Genomic DNA, 17,342 nt, shown 5'->3' with positions numbered 1-17,342 from the left:
ATACTCCCTTTTTCCCAGACACAATACCACATTGGTGAATAATGCTTCACCCTTTTCCTGAATTATGATTGTGTGGTTGTAATCTTTTATTAGCCTAACTCAATCAATCAGCCTTTAAAATATTTATTTTTCTTCATTTTTTTCATTATTCAAACCAAACATCAAACAGTCTACATCCTAAGTAATCAACACCTCAACGGATAGTGACGGTTTGAGTTGAGCTGGTTGGTTTTGATATCGATCGGAGATCAGTGCTGCTGTGTGTTTTGCATAGAATTGTTGGAGGGTAATTGAGTGTCAGTGTCTGTCTGTCGTCTCAGTGGCGCCATATGCCTTTTTGGATTGCTAATTTCTCTAACCGCCTGTCCGCTCCGCCCATAACATCCATTCTCACAGGCAGAAGCAATCTAGATATCTCCGGGCTGGCGTAGCCTGGGGAACCTGCTCACGATGGCGTCCGCCTGACGAGGCAATGCGGATGACACTATAGCTACAGACAGACATGTACAAATGAGCTAATAGCCTAGTCTGTTTAGAAGTTCAGATAGTGTTTGTTTTCATTATTAGGCTATTGCCGTAGAATGTAATCTATGGTTATAGTTTAAACATGTTTCTAAGGCATTTATAGGCATTTTTGATGCTGCTATTTAATAAAACAATGTCGCTTTGTAATGCAACATTGTAGCCAACGCCACCGTCTGCAAAAGGAGTGAAACAAACGGTAACAATGTTTCTTCACCTTTACTGTAGCCTAGTCAGCACCATAGACTTATATCGCACTATCAGTAAGAGGAATGATGAATAGTGACCGCCTGGTGAACCAATGGAAATGTAAAGTTCGTGAAGTATGCTAATTGAGCGAGAGGTGCTCCAATGGGCGCTGATGGGGCGGAGTTGTGTTACGTAGAGAAGTCTGGCTCGGATATTTCTTCAACTCGAGGTCCGCTACCCGAAGTCGACTATTGAAGTGTTGATGCCAGAGTAGACAACATTTTATTCACATTTCGTTGTTTTCGGATTATAAACGTTATGCTTGACCACCGTCGTGGATGTGTGTAAAGTCGGATTGGACAAGTAGTCACGACATTTATCCGGTTTTCTACTAAAGGAATGTTTTTTTTTTCCTCTTTTCAGCAACTAACGATACAAGTGTTCCGCTTTTCCAGTAGGGCTGTTCAAGTACACCAGTCGGCTTTTAGGCTTTTTCTCATGTAGTCTAGTTTTTCTTTGCAGGGAAAAGCCTTCCGTTTATCGCGTGCTTTTCTTACGTCTTCCGGTGGATTGTGATTGTGGCAACTATTTCTTCTGTAGATTTCATGTAACCGTGTCTTCGAGCTCAGCCCTGCGGGTTTTGGTACTTGGATAAGAGTGACTAAAAAGTTAGGCTACTTGTCGTAAATGGATCGCCATTCCAGTTTCATTTCCATTTGGCTACAACTGGAACTCTGTGCCATGGCTGTTCTTCTCACTAAAGGTAAACTTTGAGCCCTTAAAACATGCCTTCATGTCCTCTTTGCCCTTTTCTGACCAAAGGAAAAAGTTCAAAAAGGTTGAATGCGAGAAAACGGGGTCAGAACCTCCCAAAGGCCTTTATCATTGTTTTCTTATACGTTTCCAATTGCGCAACGTTGAATAAGTAACATTATTAAACAACGCAGTTTTGTCAACATAGTTATTTAATCTTATCTCTCTTTACTTTCCGAACTTTGATCTTTCGTTTAACAAAGAATGATACAAATAAAAGAAAAACCATCCGCGCATCCAGGTGGCGTGTTTTCAATATGCTCTTTCTAAATCTCAATAACTTTTCGTTTGTTTCATCTACTATATATTCCAACACAGGACAGGTACCATAGCACTGTTATACCCATGGAAAACGTAACTTTCTATACCGTTTGTGGTCTGTGTCTTCCCCCATGAGTTCCTATAGCAAGGCCTTAACAGACTGAATGGCCCTAATGTTTCTCATAATTCTCACGCTAGGGCACATCAATGGGAGGTGTGATATTATGTAGCCTATAGGCTATAGGGTTTTAATGTAAATACGTCAACTCGAGTTTCCAAAGTAGAAAGCAAAGCCCAGTAGCTACTACGCCACGGATGTTTGGCTCCTATATATAAAGCATTGGCAATTTCCGAACATATTTATTAGTTTGTTGCCGTAATGCCATTATCATGTGTTTAGGGCCCTGTCAATGGTCAGTTCGTGATTAAGAAGATATGACAACGTGTAACTGGAGACTGGAAGTCCACAAACATCGTGTAACAACATACAACCGCTGTGTTTATTTGTGTGCGTCTCTGCGTGTGTTTTGGGGGGTAGCTGTCTTGTAACAATGTTAATTAGCCTTTAACTAGTAAAGCTATGGATTTATATTGAAAATTATAATAGGTCGATGCAAATAGCTTGTGCCATATTTAACTTGTTGAGCTCCATAAAAATGTGTTTTCAGTCATTTTAAAACATCTGACTATAAGTGAAACGCTATTCGTAGCATTTGCTGCGCGTTTTTAGCACTATATATATTAACATTGTTAATAAACGTATATATAAAGTATTTGTTTAAAAAAAACGAATAATAACAAGGTTGTTTGGTGGAAGCTTTTGAGATGAGAAGCCGAGAGAGCTCATTGCGCCCAGCCCATCCTGACCACACAAATGCTTGCATATGAAAGATGAAAAAGGAGACTCCTGCGCTCCTCTCTCACCCCCCTTTACGAGTTTCCATTTGGGTTGAAAGAAATTGACTTTGGAAAACAAACCACTAATTATAAGATACACGGTTCCTGTTTTATAATAGGGACGGACTAAAAGGACAATTTTGAACGGAAAGGGCTTAACCTCGGCCTATGTACTGCATTTCATTTGAACACGTCTACTTCTCAAAGTCTTTCAGGGGTTACCTTGTCATTTACATGCGTTTTGCCAATGTCGGTTCAGATCCGACTAGGCAGTCTTTAAAAGACAAGTAGTCTGGTTTCTGATTCAAATATCGAAATAGCGAGTTGGTTTTTGGTTTTAAAAGTAAAGTAGATATGCTATTGGCTGTATTCTATTCTTGGATATAACAGCCATGTGTGTGTGTGACTTTATCAAATATCTATCTGAGGCGTTTATAACATTTCCACAAATTTGACTACAAAACGCAAGATTTCTCCCCTGTTGGAATATGTTTTGATTTCCCAAACTGCTGCCCAGTTAGAAAAGGCAGACCTTGTACGCGGTAAAGTTTCAAAGCACAAACAATTTAATTGAGACGTTATTACTCGATAATATGTTGAATTTGGGGTCAGTTATACTATTTAGCCGACAACACTTCATTAAACGAATCAGGTAGGCCTATGACTAACACTTTGCATTTCTTTTCTTTTAGGAGAAATACGGTGTTACTGTGATGCCCCCCACTGCGTGGCCACGGGCTACATGTGTAAATCTGATCTAAACGCCTGTTTCACCAAGGTGCTGGACCCAATGAACTCTAACTCTCCCCTCACGCACGGGTGTCTAGATCCCATAGCGAACGCTGCTGACATATGCAGCTCTAAGAACACAAATGCCCTGAGTGAGGGGTTGTCTATGTTGGAATGCTGTCACGACGACATGTGCAACTACAGAGGCCTTCACGACCTGGCTCACACCAGAGAATCAACAGGTAAGAAAAGAAATGTCTCTGACTGGAAATATTATGGGTATTATTTTACATTCTGTTCTATACGGTTTATAACGTGTGACAGACAGAGCAACCAAACTGACAATATGTAGTGTAGCCTATTCAGGTCGCCTCCCTGTAATATTCTGAAATAGTGTTTAAATATACCATAGCCCTATACAGTAACTGAATCAACCACAGAGCTTAGTTTAATGGTCTATTGTAATGCATACACCTTTTACTAATTCCCACCTTTACACAGCTTCAGTTAGATTTCTTTATGAGTTGCAGCACAGCGGCAAAGAGAGGGGTGTGTGGGGGGGGGGGCACCGCTTTACCTGAATAACTTGGACGCAGATATTTTTTGTTGCGTGTGCACCATGTAATTTCTCCACCGAGTAGGGATGTGCCTTGTAGAATATCATTTCACAGGCTGCATGTAGGAAGGCATAAATACGAGCATCGCTGAGTCATGACAAGGTGTATGGTCATACAGAGAGGAAGGGAGAGCTCTCAAGTAGGACTTTCTGTTATGTATTGGAGTTTAGCAGGTTTATTAGCTGAAATGTATTTATTTTGGCTCTTATTTGGGATAAGGCTCGGCGACACATTGCATTTCCCTTCTGAAAGCAGGAGCCAAGTTTCCACTAGACATCAGTGTACGTTAGACAGTGAAATAACCCACGTTCCCTCTTATCTCCTCGTCCAGACCACGGCCGGTACCAGCCCGAGAGCAACAACCGTCATCTGGTCACGCGGGTACAGGAGCTGGCCTCGGCCAAAGAGGTGTGGTTCAGGGCAGCGGTGATCGCGGTGCCCATCGCTGGAGGCCTCATCTTGGTCCTCCTCATCATGCTGGCCTTACGGATGCTCCGCAGCGAGAACAAGCGGCTGCAGGACCAGAGACAGCAGATGCTGTCACGGCTCCACTACAGCTTCCACGGCCACCACACCAAGAAGGGCCACATGGCGAAGCTAGACCTGGAGTGTATGGTGCCCGTGACAGGACACGAAAACTGCTGCCTCACCTGTGACAAGATGAGACAGGCAGACCCGGGGAACGACAAGATACTGTCTCTGGTACACTGGGGGATGTACAGTGGGCATGGGAAGCTGGAGTTTGTATGACTTACTTTTCTAAGTTTGTTTGACTTTACTTCATGCCCCCCCCCCCCCCCCCGCCCAAAAAACAGCCAAGACTGTCTCTCCTCTACTCGTTGGGTTTCCTCTTTTAATTTTAAAAAACAAATCCCCAGTTTTGTCTATTTTACTTCACAGCTGTTTTTTTCCAATGGAGGAAAAAGAAGAGGACTGAACTGAACGCAAAGCCTTGTGGTTTTTGCTAAAGGAGCACTTTACTTGAAAATGAAAGGCAAACCATCGAGGCTCTATTTAAACTTGAGGACAGGACTGACCGACGGACTGAGAAAGCTCTGTCGACCCTGTCTGCATGTGGATCCTGGACTATACAGGGAGCGCTGAAGGATTCCAAATCTGTCTTATTTGCACATTTGTAAAAAAGTAAAATACGTTGTTTTGCTTAAAAAGAAGCTAAATAGAAGAAGACTTTTACACTGACACCAGGGTTAAACAAAAATAAAATAGTTCAATAATTCAGTGTTGACTGTAGGTGTGTGCACTCCTCTGTGTACGTTTCTTGATCCCAAGCCTATTGTAAAGATTTCAAATATATATATTTTTGTCTGAAAGAAAGACCCTGTCCTGTGTGTTCTTCCTTGCTGTGTGAAAGAGAGGAACAGAGAGCCGTGGCTCATGTCAGATTTCTTTTCAAGATGTCCCCCCCCGGTGTGGTTCGTGTGTGTACAGTAGTATGTAAGAGGATGTGTAGTGAGTGAGAGGACCACGCGGCCGTGGTGGTGTGACGTTTCATACCCAGACGGTGGGAGTGTGGGCCGCCGCGGCGCGTGTGTAGTTTCAGGCGGAGTGTGTTGGCCGTGTGGTGCGTGTAGGGCTGACTTCACAGTGAGGCCTTGTTTCACAGTAGTACTCCACATCTGAGTCATTCTTGAACCTCCTCCAAAGGTCAGGATTTCGGGCTTCAAACACATTCGGTTTCTTTCATTGCTGAATTCCTCCTGGAAGTAGTGTGGCTATTTATTTTATACTCGGTCTAATGCCAGTAGAAGCCCTCCCCATTCAGCTCCTCTGCATGTGTTTCAGCCAACACACTAACCCTCCTGTATCCCAGCTTGTGTTGACGAAGAGGGAACTTTTCTTTGCCAAGCGACGAGGCTAGTGATTATGCCGCAATTGACACTCTTATTACGCAGCTTAGAAATAGATCTCAAGCCTGAGGTTGCGCATGTGGTTATCGGGAGAGTTCATATGGAACCCGCAGAGTTCTAGCTTCAATAATGTGAAGACTATATTTCTATTGTTGTTGTGTTGAAACACCCTTCGCTTCATTTCTCCAGTCTGTTTGGTAGGCCTTCTACTTTATTACATTTCAATACTTCCCTGATGGTACGTGTATCTAGCTGTAAAGCCTGTCCACCGTGAGACACAAAGACACATCACATGACCAATTTCAACCAGCTACTTTTTCCCCCTTTTGAGGAAAAACTCGGGTGGACTTTGACTGTGATAAATGATGTGGAAGAATCAATCATGGCAATGCAGGATTCTGTGTATTTGTAGGAACATTAACGTAGCAGCCTAAAAGTTGGGCCTTCAAAAGGAACACGTTTTGGGAACCACGGTTCAAAAGTTCAAAGGAACTGTGTTTACTCCTCTCCGTGGTAACCAAGACAGAGAGAAGGAAAGTAAGTTGTTTATTTTAGGTCCACCTGTGTGTGTGTCTGTCTGTGTGTCTGTCCGTTTGCATGCGTGCATGTCTACTGTGTGTGTGTGTCTGTCTGTGTGTCTGTCCGTTTGCATGCGTGCGTGTCTACTGTGTGTGTGTCAGTTCCAGGCTGACCTTGTTTCTCTCCATTAGGCCTTAAGGAAAACACTATTACCAGGCTAACCACTTAACAGCAATCTGCCTCAGCCGGGCCTCAGCCCACGCAGACACTTAGTCTCCCCAGGACTATTACCCTGCAATAATAACAAGACCCTCTGGTTTGGACAGCTAATGTGCCCCGTGTTTTTGTTCAGCTCGCTCCCATCACCTGCTGATACCAGACAGGCAGGGATGTCTGAAGGGGGAGGGCACGTACACGTACGCACACACACACTAGTAGTGCCTCTTGATGCTACTGTTAGACCCCATGCACAGTGGCTCTACAATAAAACACTTCTCCAGGCCCATTAGGATCGGCTGCCATTTTGCTGAGCGGCAGGCGGTCAGGCTGTTTGTATTGACATGCAAATGTAATGAGGCGGTCGACTGGCTCCCTTCAAAAGCCCAATTTGTTTTGAAGTCACTTCAAAATGTCCCCTTTCTAACTTGCCAATGAATTATTATTGGTGTAGATTCTGGATGCGTCTGGAAACGCACCCTGTTGCCTATATGGTGCAGTATATACGTAATAGGATGCCTTTTGGGTCTCGCTCTCTCTCTCTCTCTCTCATGTGTATACCTCTCAAGAATCATAGACTCCAGTCCCAGGTTTCCGCACTAGCAGCAATGAGGGTGAGATATACAGCTTTTATTGGTATGTGACATTTTCCAAACCTCATAGAGGGGAAGGTTAACTACCGTGATTTAAATCAGAGCTGTTCTCATTTCTTCTCTCCCCACCTCGCTGGCGATTAAAACGCTCATGCAGTCGGTGCTGTGTGTATATAGGGATCCCATAGACTATTCTGTGCCCTGTGTTAAACAATATATGAAGTGTAAACACACATGGGACCTGTTAACACCTGCACATAGTAATGGGTCATTACACAGCTTTTATAGCCGTGAATGTTATTCTTGTTTTTCCCCTCTTCTTCCTCTTCCTCAGGCTCTATAGAGATTTCAGCTTATCCCATGTTGAGCAATGCTGAGTAATAAAGACACTCATGATCAATTAGTTATTGGTGAACATTACAGGTGAATGCTTCTCTGTCTCAGTAGCAAACTCTTGACTACATAGAATTGACTCACAGTACACAAACTGATATGCGGAAAAGCCTATATATATATGAGGGCACACACTATAAACGGTTTCACAAATGAACTCTGGGACCTTTTCGCTTTTCAGAGATAGTTCTTGTAACTCCCGTGGCCTGTCTTGAAAACATACGCCGTATAAATGACCCACTGAAGACTATTTACTTGTCAGCCATTAAAATAAATAAAAACATTCTCAAAAACAAACAATGTGTCATTTTAGAGAACATACAATTTATACGTTCAAGAAAATAGACGTTCCTGTTGGCTTTCCACCGTGACGCATATACAAGTGTCATTCTGCCCCCGTGACAAATGGACATCCGTTTAAATAAGACATGGAATAAATATTTATTCCGCCCAAAGGCAAGTTCGCTTCCTTTGAATGGATACAACATGGGTTGGTCCCTGTCCTTGACCTTCAGCCCATCTAAACATTTAGCCCTGCATGTTGTTAACGTTTAGATTTAAATCTGCCTTGAGAAAAATCAAGTTGGGAATGTTTACGAGATCCGGCCTGGGGCTCTTGAAGCTTAATGTCACCGTGTGTAAATAGGCGTTTTGTGATGTTTTTAAAAAGGGGGTTTCTCAGCTGCAGACCAACCACGGTTAAATCAAACACTAGGTCTACAAATGAAAGATAATTAACAGAGGACTCCAACGACAGGAGACAGAGATTGATGACGATGGTCCATTGTGGCTCAGTTGGTAGAGCATGGCACTTGCAACGCTGGGATTGTGGGTTTGATTCTCACGGGGGACCAGTACTAATGTAAATATATGCATTCACTACTGTAAGTCACTCTGGACTAGAGCATCTGCTAAATGACTAACATGTCAAATGAAATACAATTTCAGGATTACAAAAAAGTCCCAAATAGATATGTCTATGTACAGGTATAGGCAACAAACCACGCTGCTAGTCAAGTGTCCTGTTGGTTTAGTTTGCGTCTCTAACTCTAAACCGTGGCAGAGAGAAGAGCCCCGAGCTTCAGTGAGGAGGCTGGAAGCCACCTAACTTGTCCCCATGGCTGGTGTTGAGACAATTTTTTAGAGCCCATTAAGGATCCAGACTAGGCCTTGTGATGAGCTGACCCCAACAAAGCCTGAGTACATACACACATTTATTGGCCCCTCACCTGACCCTGAAGACAGACAGCAGAACAATGTCTACCTCGCCTTAGAGCCTCTGACACTTCTTACCCTCAGAGACCCACTCATATCTCTCTTTCTCCCTCTCTCTCTCTATGACCACTCAAACTCCCACTCACGGCTGACATGGATAAGCTTATATTGCCAGTCCCCAACAAGGAAGGTTAAAAAGGCCTCTCATGTAGTCTGATGTTATCCAAGTCAGGTGGTCCTAGTCATACACATAGGGAATGAAGGCCATATTTTAAGACTACATACTGCAGCAGTTTGGATGTACTATGCAGGACCTCCACTTTCTATTTGACTGAAATACCAACTCCCAACTTTATGCCACATCCTGCTGTTAACGTGGTCCCTATACCTCCCAACACACTTCTGTAGTAGAGGAGAGATGGAGTACATTATCAGGTGCCAACTGTGAACACAGAGAATGACAACAGAGGCTGAACATGAGCAGAACAGAAGTTGAAACTGTTCAATAAGCCCTCCCACCCCCCATAATAATGGCTTTCACAAAGTAAATTGGCAGCTGGCCAGTCAGGCTTCTCTCTCTGTGAACAGAGTAGGGACAGTGAGCAGCGGCAACACCTTGAGTTGGCAGCTAAATCCCTGGTCTAGTGTGTGTGTGTTAGTTGGCAGCCATATCTCCGGGTGGGACTCTGTGCAGGGAGGTTATTATGTGTGTGCATTGTGAGACCTAGATCCCAGGAATTACCAGACTGAAAGGACAGATTAAAAGGATTGCAGGCAGTCAAATGTCCAGAGAATCTAATCCTACAATAACAGATAAGACTGGACTTGCGTCCCAAATGGCATCCTATTTCATATATGGTGCACTATGGGCCCTGGTCAAAAGTAGTGCACTAAATAGGGAATAGGGTGACATTTGGGATGCAGGTTTTTATAGCCTGCCAGGTGATGAATGGGGAGTGGCATATCTCATCCCAGTTGTCACACTTTAGCTTTTAAAACCATGTCAGATCAGATGATATCTTGGTCACTGAGAGATTTGATTACAGGAGCAGCACTGGTGTTTAGAGACCCAGTATGGGTCGTTTTCTCTATAGAGGGTGGATGGGTGGGTGTAGCCTGGGTCCTAACCGGATTGTTCCGTTTCGGGTGGGTGGCCATTGTCAAGGGACACCCAATAACGTGCTGTGGAAAAATGTGCCCAATGTATTTCACAGGGAGGGAGCCAAACTAAATCAACTACAGACGGACAACTGGGACATGGAGTCTATAAGTGATAAAACCGCTCCTGACAAAATGAATTTATCTATTTGTTTATGTTTGAGAAATTACTAACTGACATATCTACAGATGTAGGATCTTACCGGTTGGCTCTTGCAGGAAAACTTTCTTGCAATGCAGGAAATGTAAAACTTGTAGTGTATTTGAGGTTAAAAAGGGATACCGAAGTTTGTAATTTTCACTTAGAAATGTCAAACTTGATTATCCCTTAAGAAAAATGTATCGAACTCCTACAAAAATGTTAATTCATTATCCACGAAATATTATCCACATAATAATTCATATTTCCTGATGCAGACAGATTATTTTCCTGCTGTAGCAAACTGGCCCAAATTCAGATCATACATACATACATGTTGGAGGACGACACCACTGCAGGACAAAGTGAAATGAGACATTTAGGCTGCTATGTCCCAAAACACTGGGGGTAAACGCTGGATAATTATTCTCTGAGACGTTTACGACACTTTCTGGGTAACGTTAAACTGTAGGGTTTGTTTGGGGAAAGTGTCCTATTAACCATTAAAAATCAATATGTTTCCCAAATGGCACCCTATTACCTATAGGGTTTTGGTCAGAAGTAGTGCACTATATAGAGGATAGGGTGTCATTTGGGATGCAACCAGGGACAGACATGTAAAGACGTTAGGTGGTGATGAAATCTTTCAAACCCATTTTTTTAATACAGTACATACACATGGAAAATCATGTTTGGCATATAGGCCTATATGTGATTGTTGTTATGTACAGTTTATAAACATGATATTCATTCTGTGTGTAAAGCGTTCATGTATGAGCTCTGCAACCCCTCAATCCCTTATGGGGGAAAAAAATAACAACTTCACATGTGAAACCATGTTGTTTTGGAACTCATGTGATGTTATTTCAAATAAAGTTTCACATGTGGATTTTCTAGTGATCACATAAGCTTTCATACGTGAAATCATGTGGTTTTGGAACCAAAGTTAGTTGTTAAGATTACCCCGGCACATCACACAGACGCAGTATTTTCAATTTACACAATGTAATCATGTATGTCAAATATGTATGTTTATACAGTAATTATTATTCAACCTTTTCTCACCTGGGATTTGAACTCACAACTTCTTGGTTGAGGCATTGCGATGTACCTGCTATGCCACCATGACCGTGTCAATGACGGAGTTCACTTGTATTCCTACACTTTGGACTTCAAAGTAAATCTCAGCTTTTTTTTTAAATACACGAAAGAAAAACTATTATAATCATAGTGATTCAAGTGTAACAATAAAACATAATAATATGTCCCACAAACAGTAGACAACTACAGAGAAAACCCTCAAATTGCTGAAATAAGAAAACTAAATCAATGATAAGAGAATGGTCAGAATAACTGCTAACTAAAATAGCAATGCAGATGGCACACTTTTGCTAATTGCAGTGATTTATTATCGGTACAATGCATTCGGAAAGTATTCAGACGCCTTGATTTTCCCCACATTTTGTTACGTTACAGCCTTATTCTAAAATGGATTACATAGGTTTATCTCCTCATCAATCTACACACAATACCCCATAATGATAAGGCAAAACAGGTTTGTAGAATTTTTTTGCGAGTATTTATTACAAATAAAAAACAGAAATATCTAAATTAGCTAAGTATTCACACCCTTTACTCAGTACTTTGTTGAAGCACCTTTGGCAGCAATTTCAGCCTCAAGTCTTCTTGGGTATGACGCTACAAGCTTGGCACACCTGTATTTGGGGAGTTTCTCCCATTCTACTCTGCAGATCTGCAGGTCTTTGCAGAGATGTTCGAACGGGTTCAAGTCCGGGCTCTGGCTGGGCCACTCAAGGACTTTCACCTCCCTGACCAAGGCCCTTCTCCCTCGATTGCTCAGTTTGGCTGGGAGGCCAGCTCTAGGATGAGTCTTGGTGGAGGCCACTGTATTCTTGGGGACCATCAATGCTGCAAAAATGTTTTGGTACCCTTCACCAGATCTGTGCCTCGCCACATTTCTGTCTCGGAGCTCTACTGACAATTCCTTCGACCGCATGACTTGGTTTTTGCTCTGACGTGCACTGTCGACTGTGGGACCTGATACAGACAGATGTGTGCCTTTCCAAATCATGTCCAATCAATTGAATTTACCACAGGTGGACTTTAATCAAGTTGTAGAAACATCTCAAGGATGATCAAAAGAAACAGGATGCACCTGAGCTCAATTTCGAGTCTCATAGCAAAGGATCTGAATATTATATAAATAAGGTATTTCATTTTTTTTAATGCATTTGTAAACATAAAACCTATTTTCACTTTGTCATTATGTATTCCATTTTACAATAAGACTGTAATGTAACAAAATGTGGAAATACCCAAGGGGTCTGAATTCTTACAGAATGCATTGTATTTGTCTTTATTATGGATCCCCATTGGCTGCTTCCAAGGCAGCAGCTACTCTTCCTGGGGTCCAGAAAAATTAAGGCAGTTATACAATTAAAAAAACATTACAATACATTCACAACTAATTTCACAAAACATTGTGTGCCCTGTTTCCACATTATTCATTACAATATTTAGTTGTTTAGGGTTTAGTGAATGATTTGTCTCAAATACAATGCTTTTTGTTTTTGAAATATTTAAGACTAACTTATTCCTTGCCACCCATTCAGAAACGTATTGCAGTTCTTTATTAATTAAGTGTTCCAGTCATTTCAGTTGCTGTAGTAGCTGACGTGTATAGTGTTGAGTCATCCGCATATCGTTAGTAAAGATTGAAAAAATTAAGGGGCCTAGACAGCTGCCTTGGGGAATTCCTGATTCTACCTGGATTATGTTGAATAGACTTCCATTAAAGAACACCTTCTATGTTCTGTTACAGGTAACTCTTTATCCACAATATAGCAGGGGGTGTAAAGCCACAACACATACATTTTTCCAGCAGCAGACTATGATCGATAATGTCAAAACCTGCACTGAAGTCTAACAAAACAACCCCCACAATCTTTTTATCATCAATTTCTCTCAGCCAATCATCAGTCCTTTTTGTAATTGCTGTGCTTGTTGAATGCTCTTCCCTATAAGTGTGCTGAAAGTCTATTGTCAATTTGTTTACTGTAAAATAGCATTGTATCTGTTCAAACACCATTTTTCCAAAAGTTTACTAAGGGTTGGTAACAGGCTGATTGGTCGGCTATTTTAACCAGTAAACTGGCCTTTACTATTCTAGATAGGAGAATTACTTTTGTTTCCCTCCAGGCCTGAAGGCACACCGTTTCTAGTTGGCTTAAATTGAAGATATGGCAAATAGGAGTGGCAATATCGTCCTCTATTATCCTCAGTAATTTTTCATCCAAGTTGTCAGACCCCTTTGGCTTGTCATTGTTGATAGACAACAATCATTTTTTCACCTCTTCCACGCTCACTTTACGGACTTAAAATTGTCATAATTTGGTCAGGTATACTTGGATGTGTAGTGTCAGCATTTGTTTTGCCGGCATTCATGTCTAAGTTTGCTAATCTTGCCAATGACAAAATCATAAAGTAGTTGACAATATCAGTGGGTTTTGTGATGAATGAGCCATCTGATTCAATGAATGATGACGCGGAGTTTGCCTTTTTCCCCCAACATTTCATTTAAGGTGCTCCAAAGCTTTTTACTATCATTCTTTGTAATTTATCTTTGTTTCAAAATGATTTCTCAATTTGCAGAACGTTTGCCAATCGGTTGTGCAGCCAGACTTATTTGCCATTTCTTTTGCTTCATCCCTCTCAACCTGTCACGACTTCTGCCGAAGTCGTTGCCTCTCCTTGTTCGGGCGGTGCTCGGCGGTCGACGTCACCGGTCTTCTAGCCATCATCGATCCATTTTTCATTTTCCATTGGTTTTGTCTTGTCTTCCCACACACCTGTTTTCAATCCCTTTCATTATCTGTTGTGTATTTAACCCTCTGTTTCCCCTCATGTCTTTGTCAGAGATAGTTTATTGTCAGTGTTGTGTTTGTTGTATAGGTGCGCGACGGGTCCTCGTACCCATGTTTGTTTATATCTGTTCTTGTTAGTGTTATGGAGCATGTTACGTGGACATTCATTAAAAGACTCAATTTTACACTCCGTTTGACTCTCCTGCACCTGACTTCCCTGCCACCTATACACACGACTCTGACACAACCATACCATTTTTAAATGTAAGGAATGTGTCGGGGACTTCTGAGAATTCTACAGACTTTGTGGTGCACCAGAAAGATCAGCGTTGTGAGTTTAAATCCCAGGTGGGGTCATATTGAAATCGTGTCAAATGTTGATAAAAGATGTCTACACTATTTTAGTTGAACAGTGCACCACTTACCTTAAAACCCCCCATACAATTGTATTACTTATCCTGAATGGACTACAGTCAGTGCATTCAAGGTAGGTAAGATGAACACATATCACAATCACATTGCAAGTAAATCTTTCCTAAAAAAAAACTATTTTTTTCCTGTCCTCCTCCATGACCTCCACTCCTCTCTCCAGATTTCTCTACCTCTTCCTCCTTTCCTCTCCAACAGATATACTCTAGAACTTTGGACCTCCAGACACCGCCCCTCCCCTCTCTACCTCTCTCAAGCAGGGGACAGGCTGTGTCTGCTTGTGTAATGACTGGATCCTTATTACCCAGTGATCCAGCACATGAGATCATTAACCTGTCTGCTGCCCCCCCCCCCCCGCTCCTGCCCAGCCCCTTACCTTATCTTTAAAAACAAGAAAAAAGTGGCAATAGTACTGTTTGTACTTTTTTGAGAAGCCATAGCCAGTATAAAGTTCCTGGTAATAGTCAGAATTAATCTAAGATAAATCAAGGAATCTGTCATTAATTTGGACGTGTCTGCCGAAGAGATCCTAGTCGCTCAGTTTTACATCTAACTAAGATGTTTGGCGCAATATTTTTAAAGGAAAAAAGGTACATGAAAATGAGTTGTCTCTCATTGAATGGCAACAAGTACTTTATTGAATAATCCCTACTGTTGACCAATCACTGACAAAGGGGCATAGACTTCGGCTCCGAACTTCGGCTTGCCTCCAGAAAGACAAATGTGCGCCCAAACAGCCGAAAAAAACATCACTGATGTACAAAAAGAAACGAAGGTCACAAAATGTTGTCATAATAGGTATATGCATTAACTCTAATGAACTGTTTAGTCTGGGAAGCATGCGACTCCTTACCCCCCTCCTTACCCCCGTCTTCCCTCCCACCCACCCAGACACCTAGAGGTCACCCATTCCCCCTTCCTCCTCCCCCTCCTCACTCCCTCCGCTACATCTTCTGGTGGGACAGACTCCCCAAGTACATTAAGTGCATATCCAGCAGGGCCATTTACCATTCACATTTTGCGTCTCAAATTTTGCGTCTATTTAGTGCACTACTTTTCACCAAACTTCGGTCATTAGTAGTGCACTACATAGGGAACAGGGTGCCATTTGGTATGAAGCCAGAGTCCCCAGAGCTCAGTCATAGTTCGTTTGTTGTAAACATGATTCCTCAAGGCCTTTCAGTCGCTCTCAGTCCTAATATCTGTTTGGAAACTTTAGAGTACAGGAGTAAACAGTGGTTCACCAGACCGGCTCCTCTCCTTCACCCTGGTGCTTCCGATGGTATGCTATGTTTGGTGAAGCCGCCTGCTGACTGTTCATCTCTCACGGCTCACAGCCAGGCCTATAGCCAGGTCAGAGTTGCCCTAAGTGTTGAGGTTACTGGGAAGGGTGTCTCTCGTTTCTGAGGCTTGGTGAGTTTTTATAGCAGGGCCCTGATCAAAAGTAGTGCATTACGTGTTCACAGCGACCTCATCACTACCCTCTCTGTTTGATGTTCCAAATCACCTCTAGTTACAGAACACTATCCACCATACTACTTTGTAGGGTGGACGTTTATTATGTTTAAGAGTTTCCAAATCAAGTCTGAGGCTCCATATCAAATGTACTCAACATCTCAATTTCATAAATGGTCTATGTTTGGGAAAAAAACACCATCTCCTCAGGAGGGCAACTAAATAGTTATTCCCCTGGTCTGGCTCTTCACTGCACTGGTAGGAGGATCTGGCTCTTGAGAAGAAGAGGGAAGTTCCCTTTCAAACATTAATGTGTTTCAATGTAGGACAGTCCCCTGGCCTCACTAAGAGCAGGGCAATGGAAAATAGACAGGAGGCTTCCTCTGTTCTGTGTGTAGTGTTGTACCTCAGTGGTGTTTTAGAGTCTGTCCCAAATTGCACCCTATTCCCTATTTAGTATACTACTTTTGACCAGACTAGCCAGAATTCAGTGCACTGTGTCGGAAATCAGGTGCCATTTGGGACAGTCTTACTGTGGAGACCGACGAGTGGCAAGGCGGGACAAGGAGCCCCCCCCCCCCCCATTCACAGTAACCCTATACTCCATGAATTAGAGTTGTAGGGGGTGGGGGGGACAGGAGCTACAGTGCATTTAGAGAGTATTCAGACCCATTCCCCTTTTCTGCATTTTGTTACATTACAGCCTTATTCTAAAATGGATTAAATACATGTTATACTCATCAATCTACTCACACTACCCCATAATGACACAGTAAAAACAGGTTTGTAGAAATGTTTGTAAATGTATAAATAAAAAATGAAATACCTTATTTACGCAAGTATTCAGACCCTTTGCTATGAGACTCGACATCGAGCTCAGGTGCATCCTGTTTCCATTGACCATCCTTGAGATGTTTCTACAACTTGGAGTCCACCTGTGGTAAATTCAATTGATTGGACATGATTTGGAAAGGCACAATCCTGTCTATATAAGGTCCCACAGTCGACAGTGCATGTCAGAGCAAAAACCAAGCCATGAGGTCAAATTAATTGTCCGTAGAGCTCTGAGACAGGATTGGGGACCTTTCCTGGGGAAGGATACCAAAAAAATGTCTGTAGCATTGAAAGGCCCCAAGAACACAGTGGTATCCATCATTCTTAAATTAAATACATTTGGAACCACCAAGACTCTTCCTAGACTCTCCCGGCCTAACTGAACAATCGGGGGAGAAGGGCCTTGGTCAGGGAGGTGACCAGGAACCCAATGGTCACTCTGACAGAGCTCCAGAGTTCCTCTGTGTCGATGGGAGAAACTTCCAGAAGGACAACCATCACTGCAGCACTCCATCAATCAGGCCTTTATGGTAGAGTGGCCAGACAGAAGCCACTCCTCAGTAAAAGGCATATGACAGCCCACTTAGAGTTTGCCAAAAGGCACCGAAAGA

The 17,342-nt window shown here is 42.5% G+C and overlaps 1 protein-coding gene across 1 annotated transcript; it reads left to right on the top strand.

Moving 5' to 3' along the window:
- Nucleotides 1–910: 910 nt before the first annotated feature.
- On the top strand, nucleotides 911–5,363 carry bambia (BMP and activin membrane-bound inhibitor (Xenopus laevis) homolog a). Its single transcript, XM_020507377.2, has 3 exons — nucleotides 911–1,474; nucleotides 3,375–3,653; nucleotides 4,360–5,363. Exons 1-3 carry the CDS (start codon nucleotides 1,399–1,401, stop codon nucleotides 4,776–4,778), a joined length of 774 nt encoding a protein of 257 aa, XP_020362966.1. The 5' UTR covers nucleotides 911–1,398; the 3' UTR covers nucleotides 4,779–5,363.
- Nucleotides 5,364–17,342: the final 11,979 nt, after the last annotated feature.

Source organism: Oncorhynchus kisutch, linkage group LG18 (assembly GCF_002021735.2).
Source record: "Oncorhynchus kisutch isolate 150728-3 linkage group LG18, Okis_V2, whole genome shotgun sequence".
In the NCBI taxonomy this organism is placed as follows: Eukaryota; Metazoa; Chordata; class Actinopteri; order Salmoniformes; family Salmonidae; genus Oncorhynchus; species Oncorhynchus kisutch.
The sequence above is the reverse complement of the archived record's forward strand: the minus strand, read 5'-3'. Positions and strand labels throughout refer to the sequence as shown.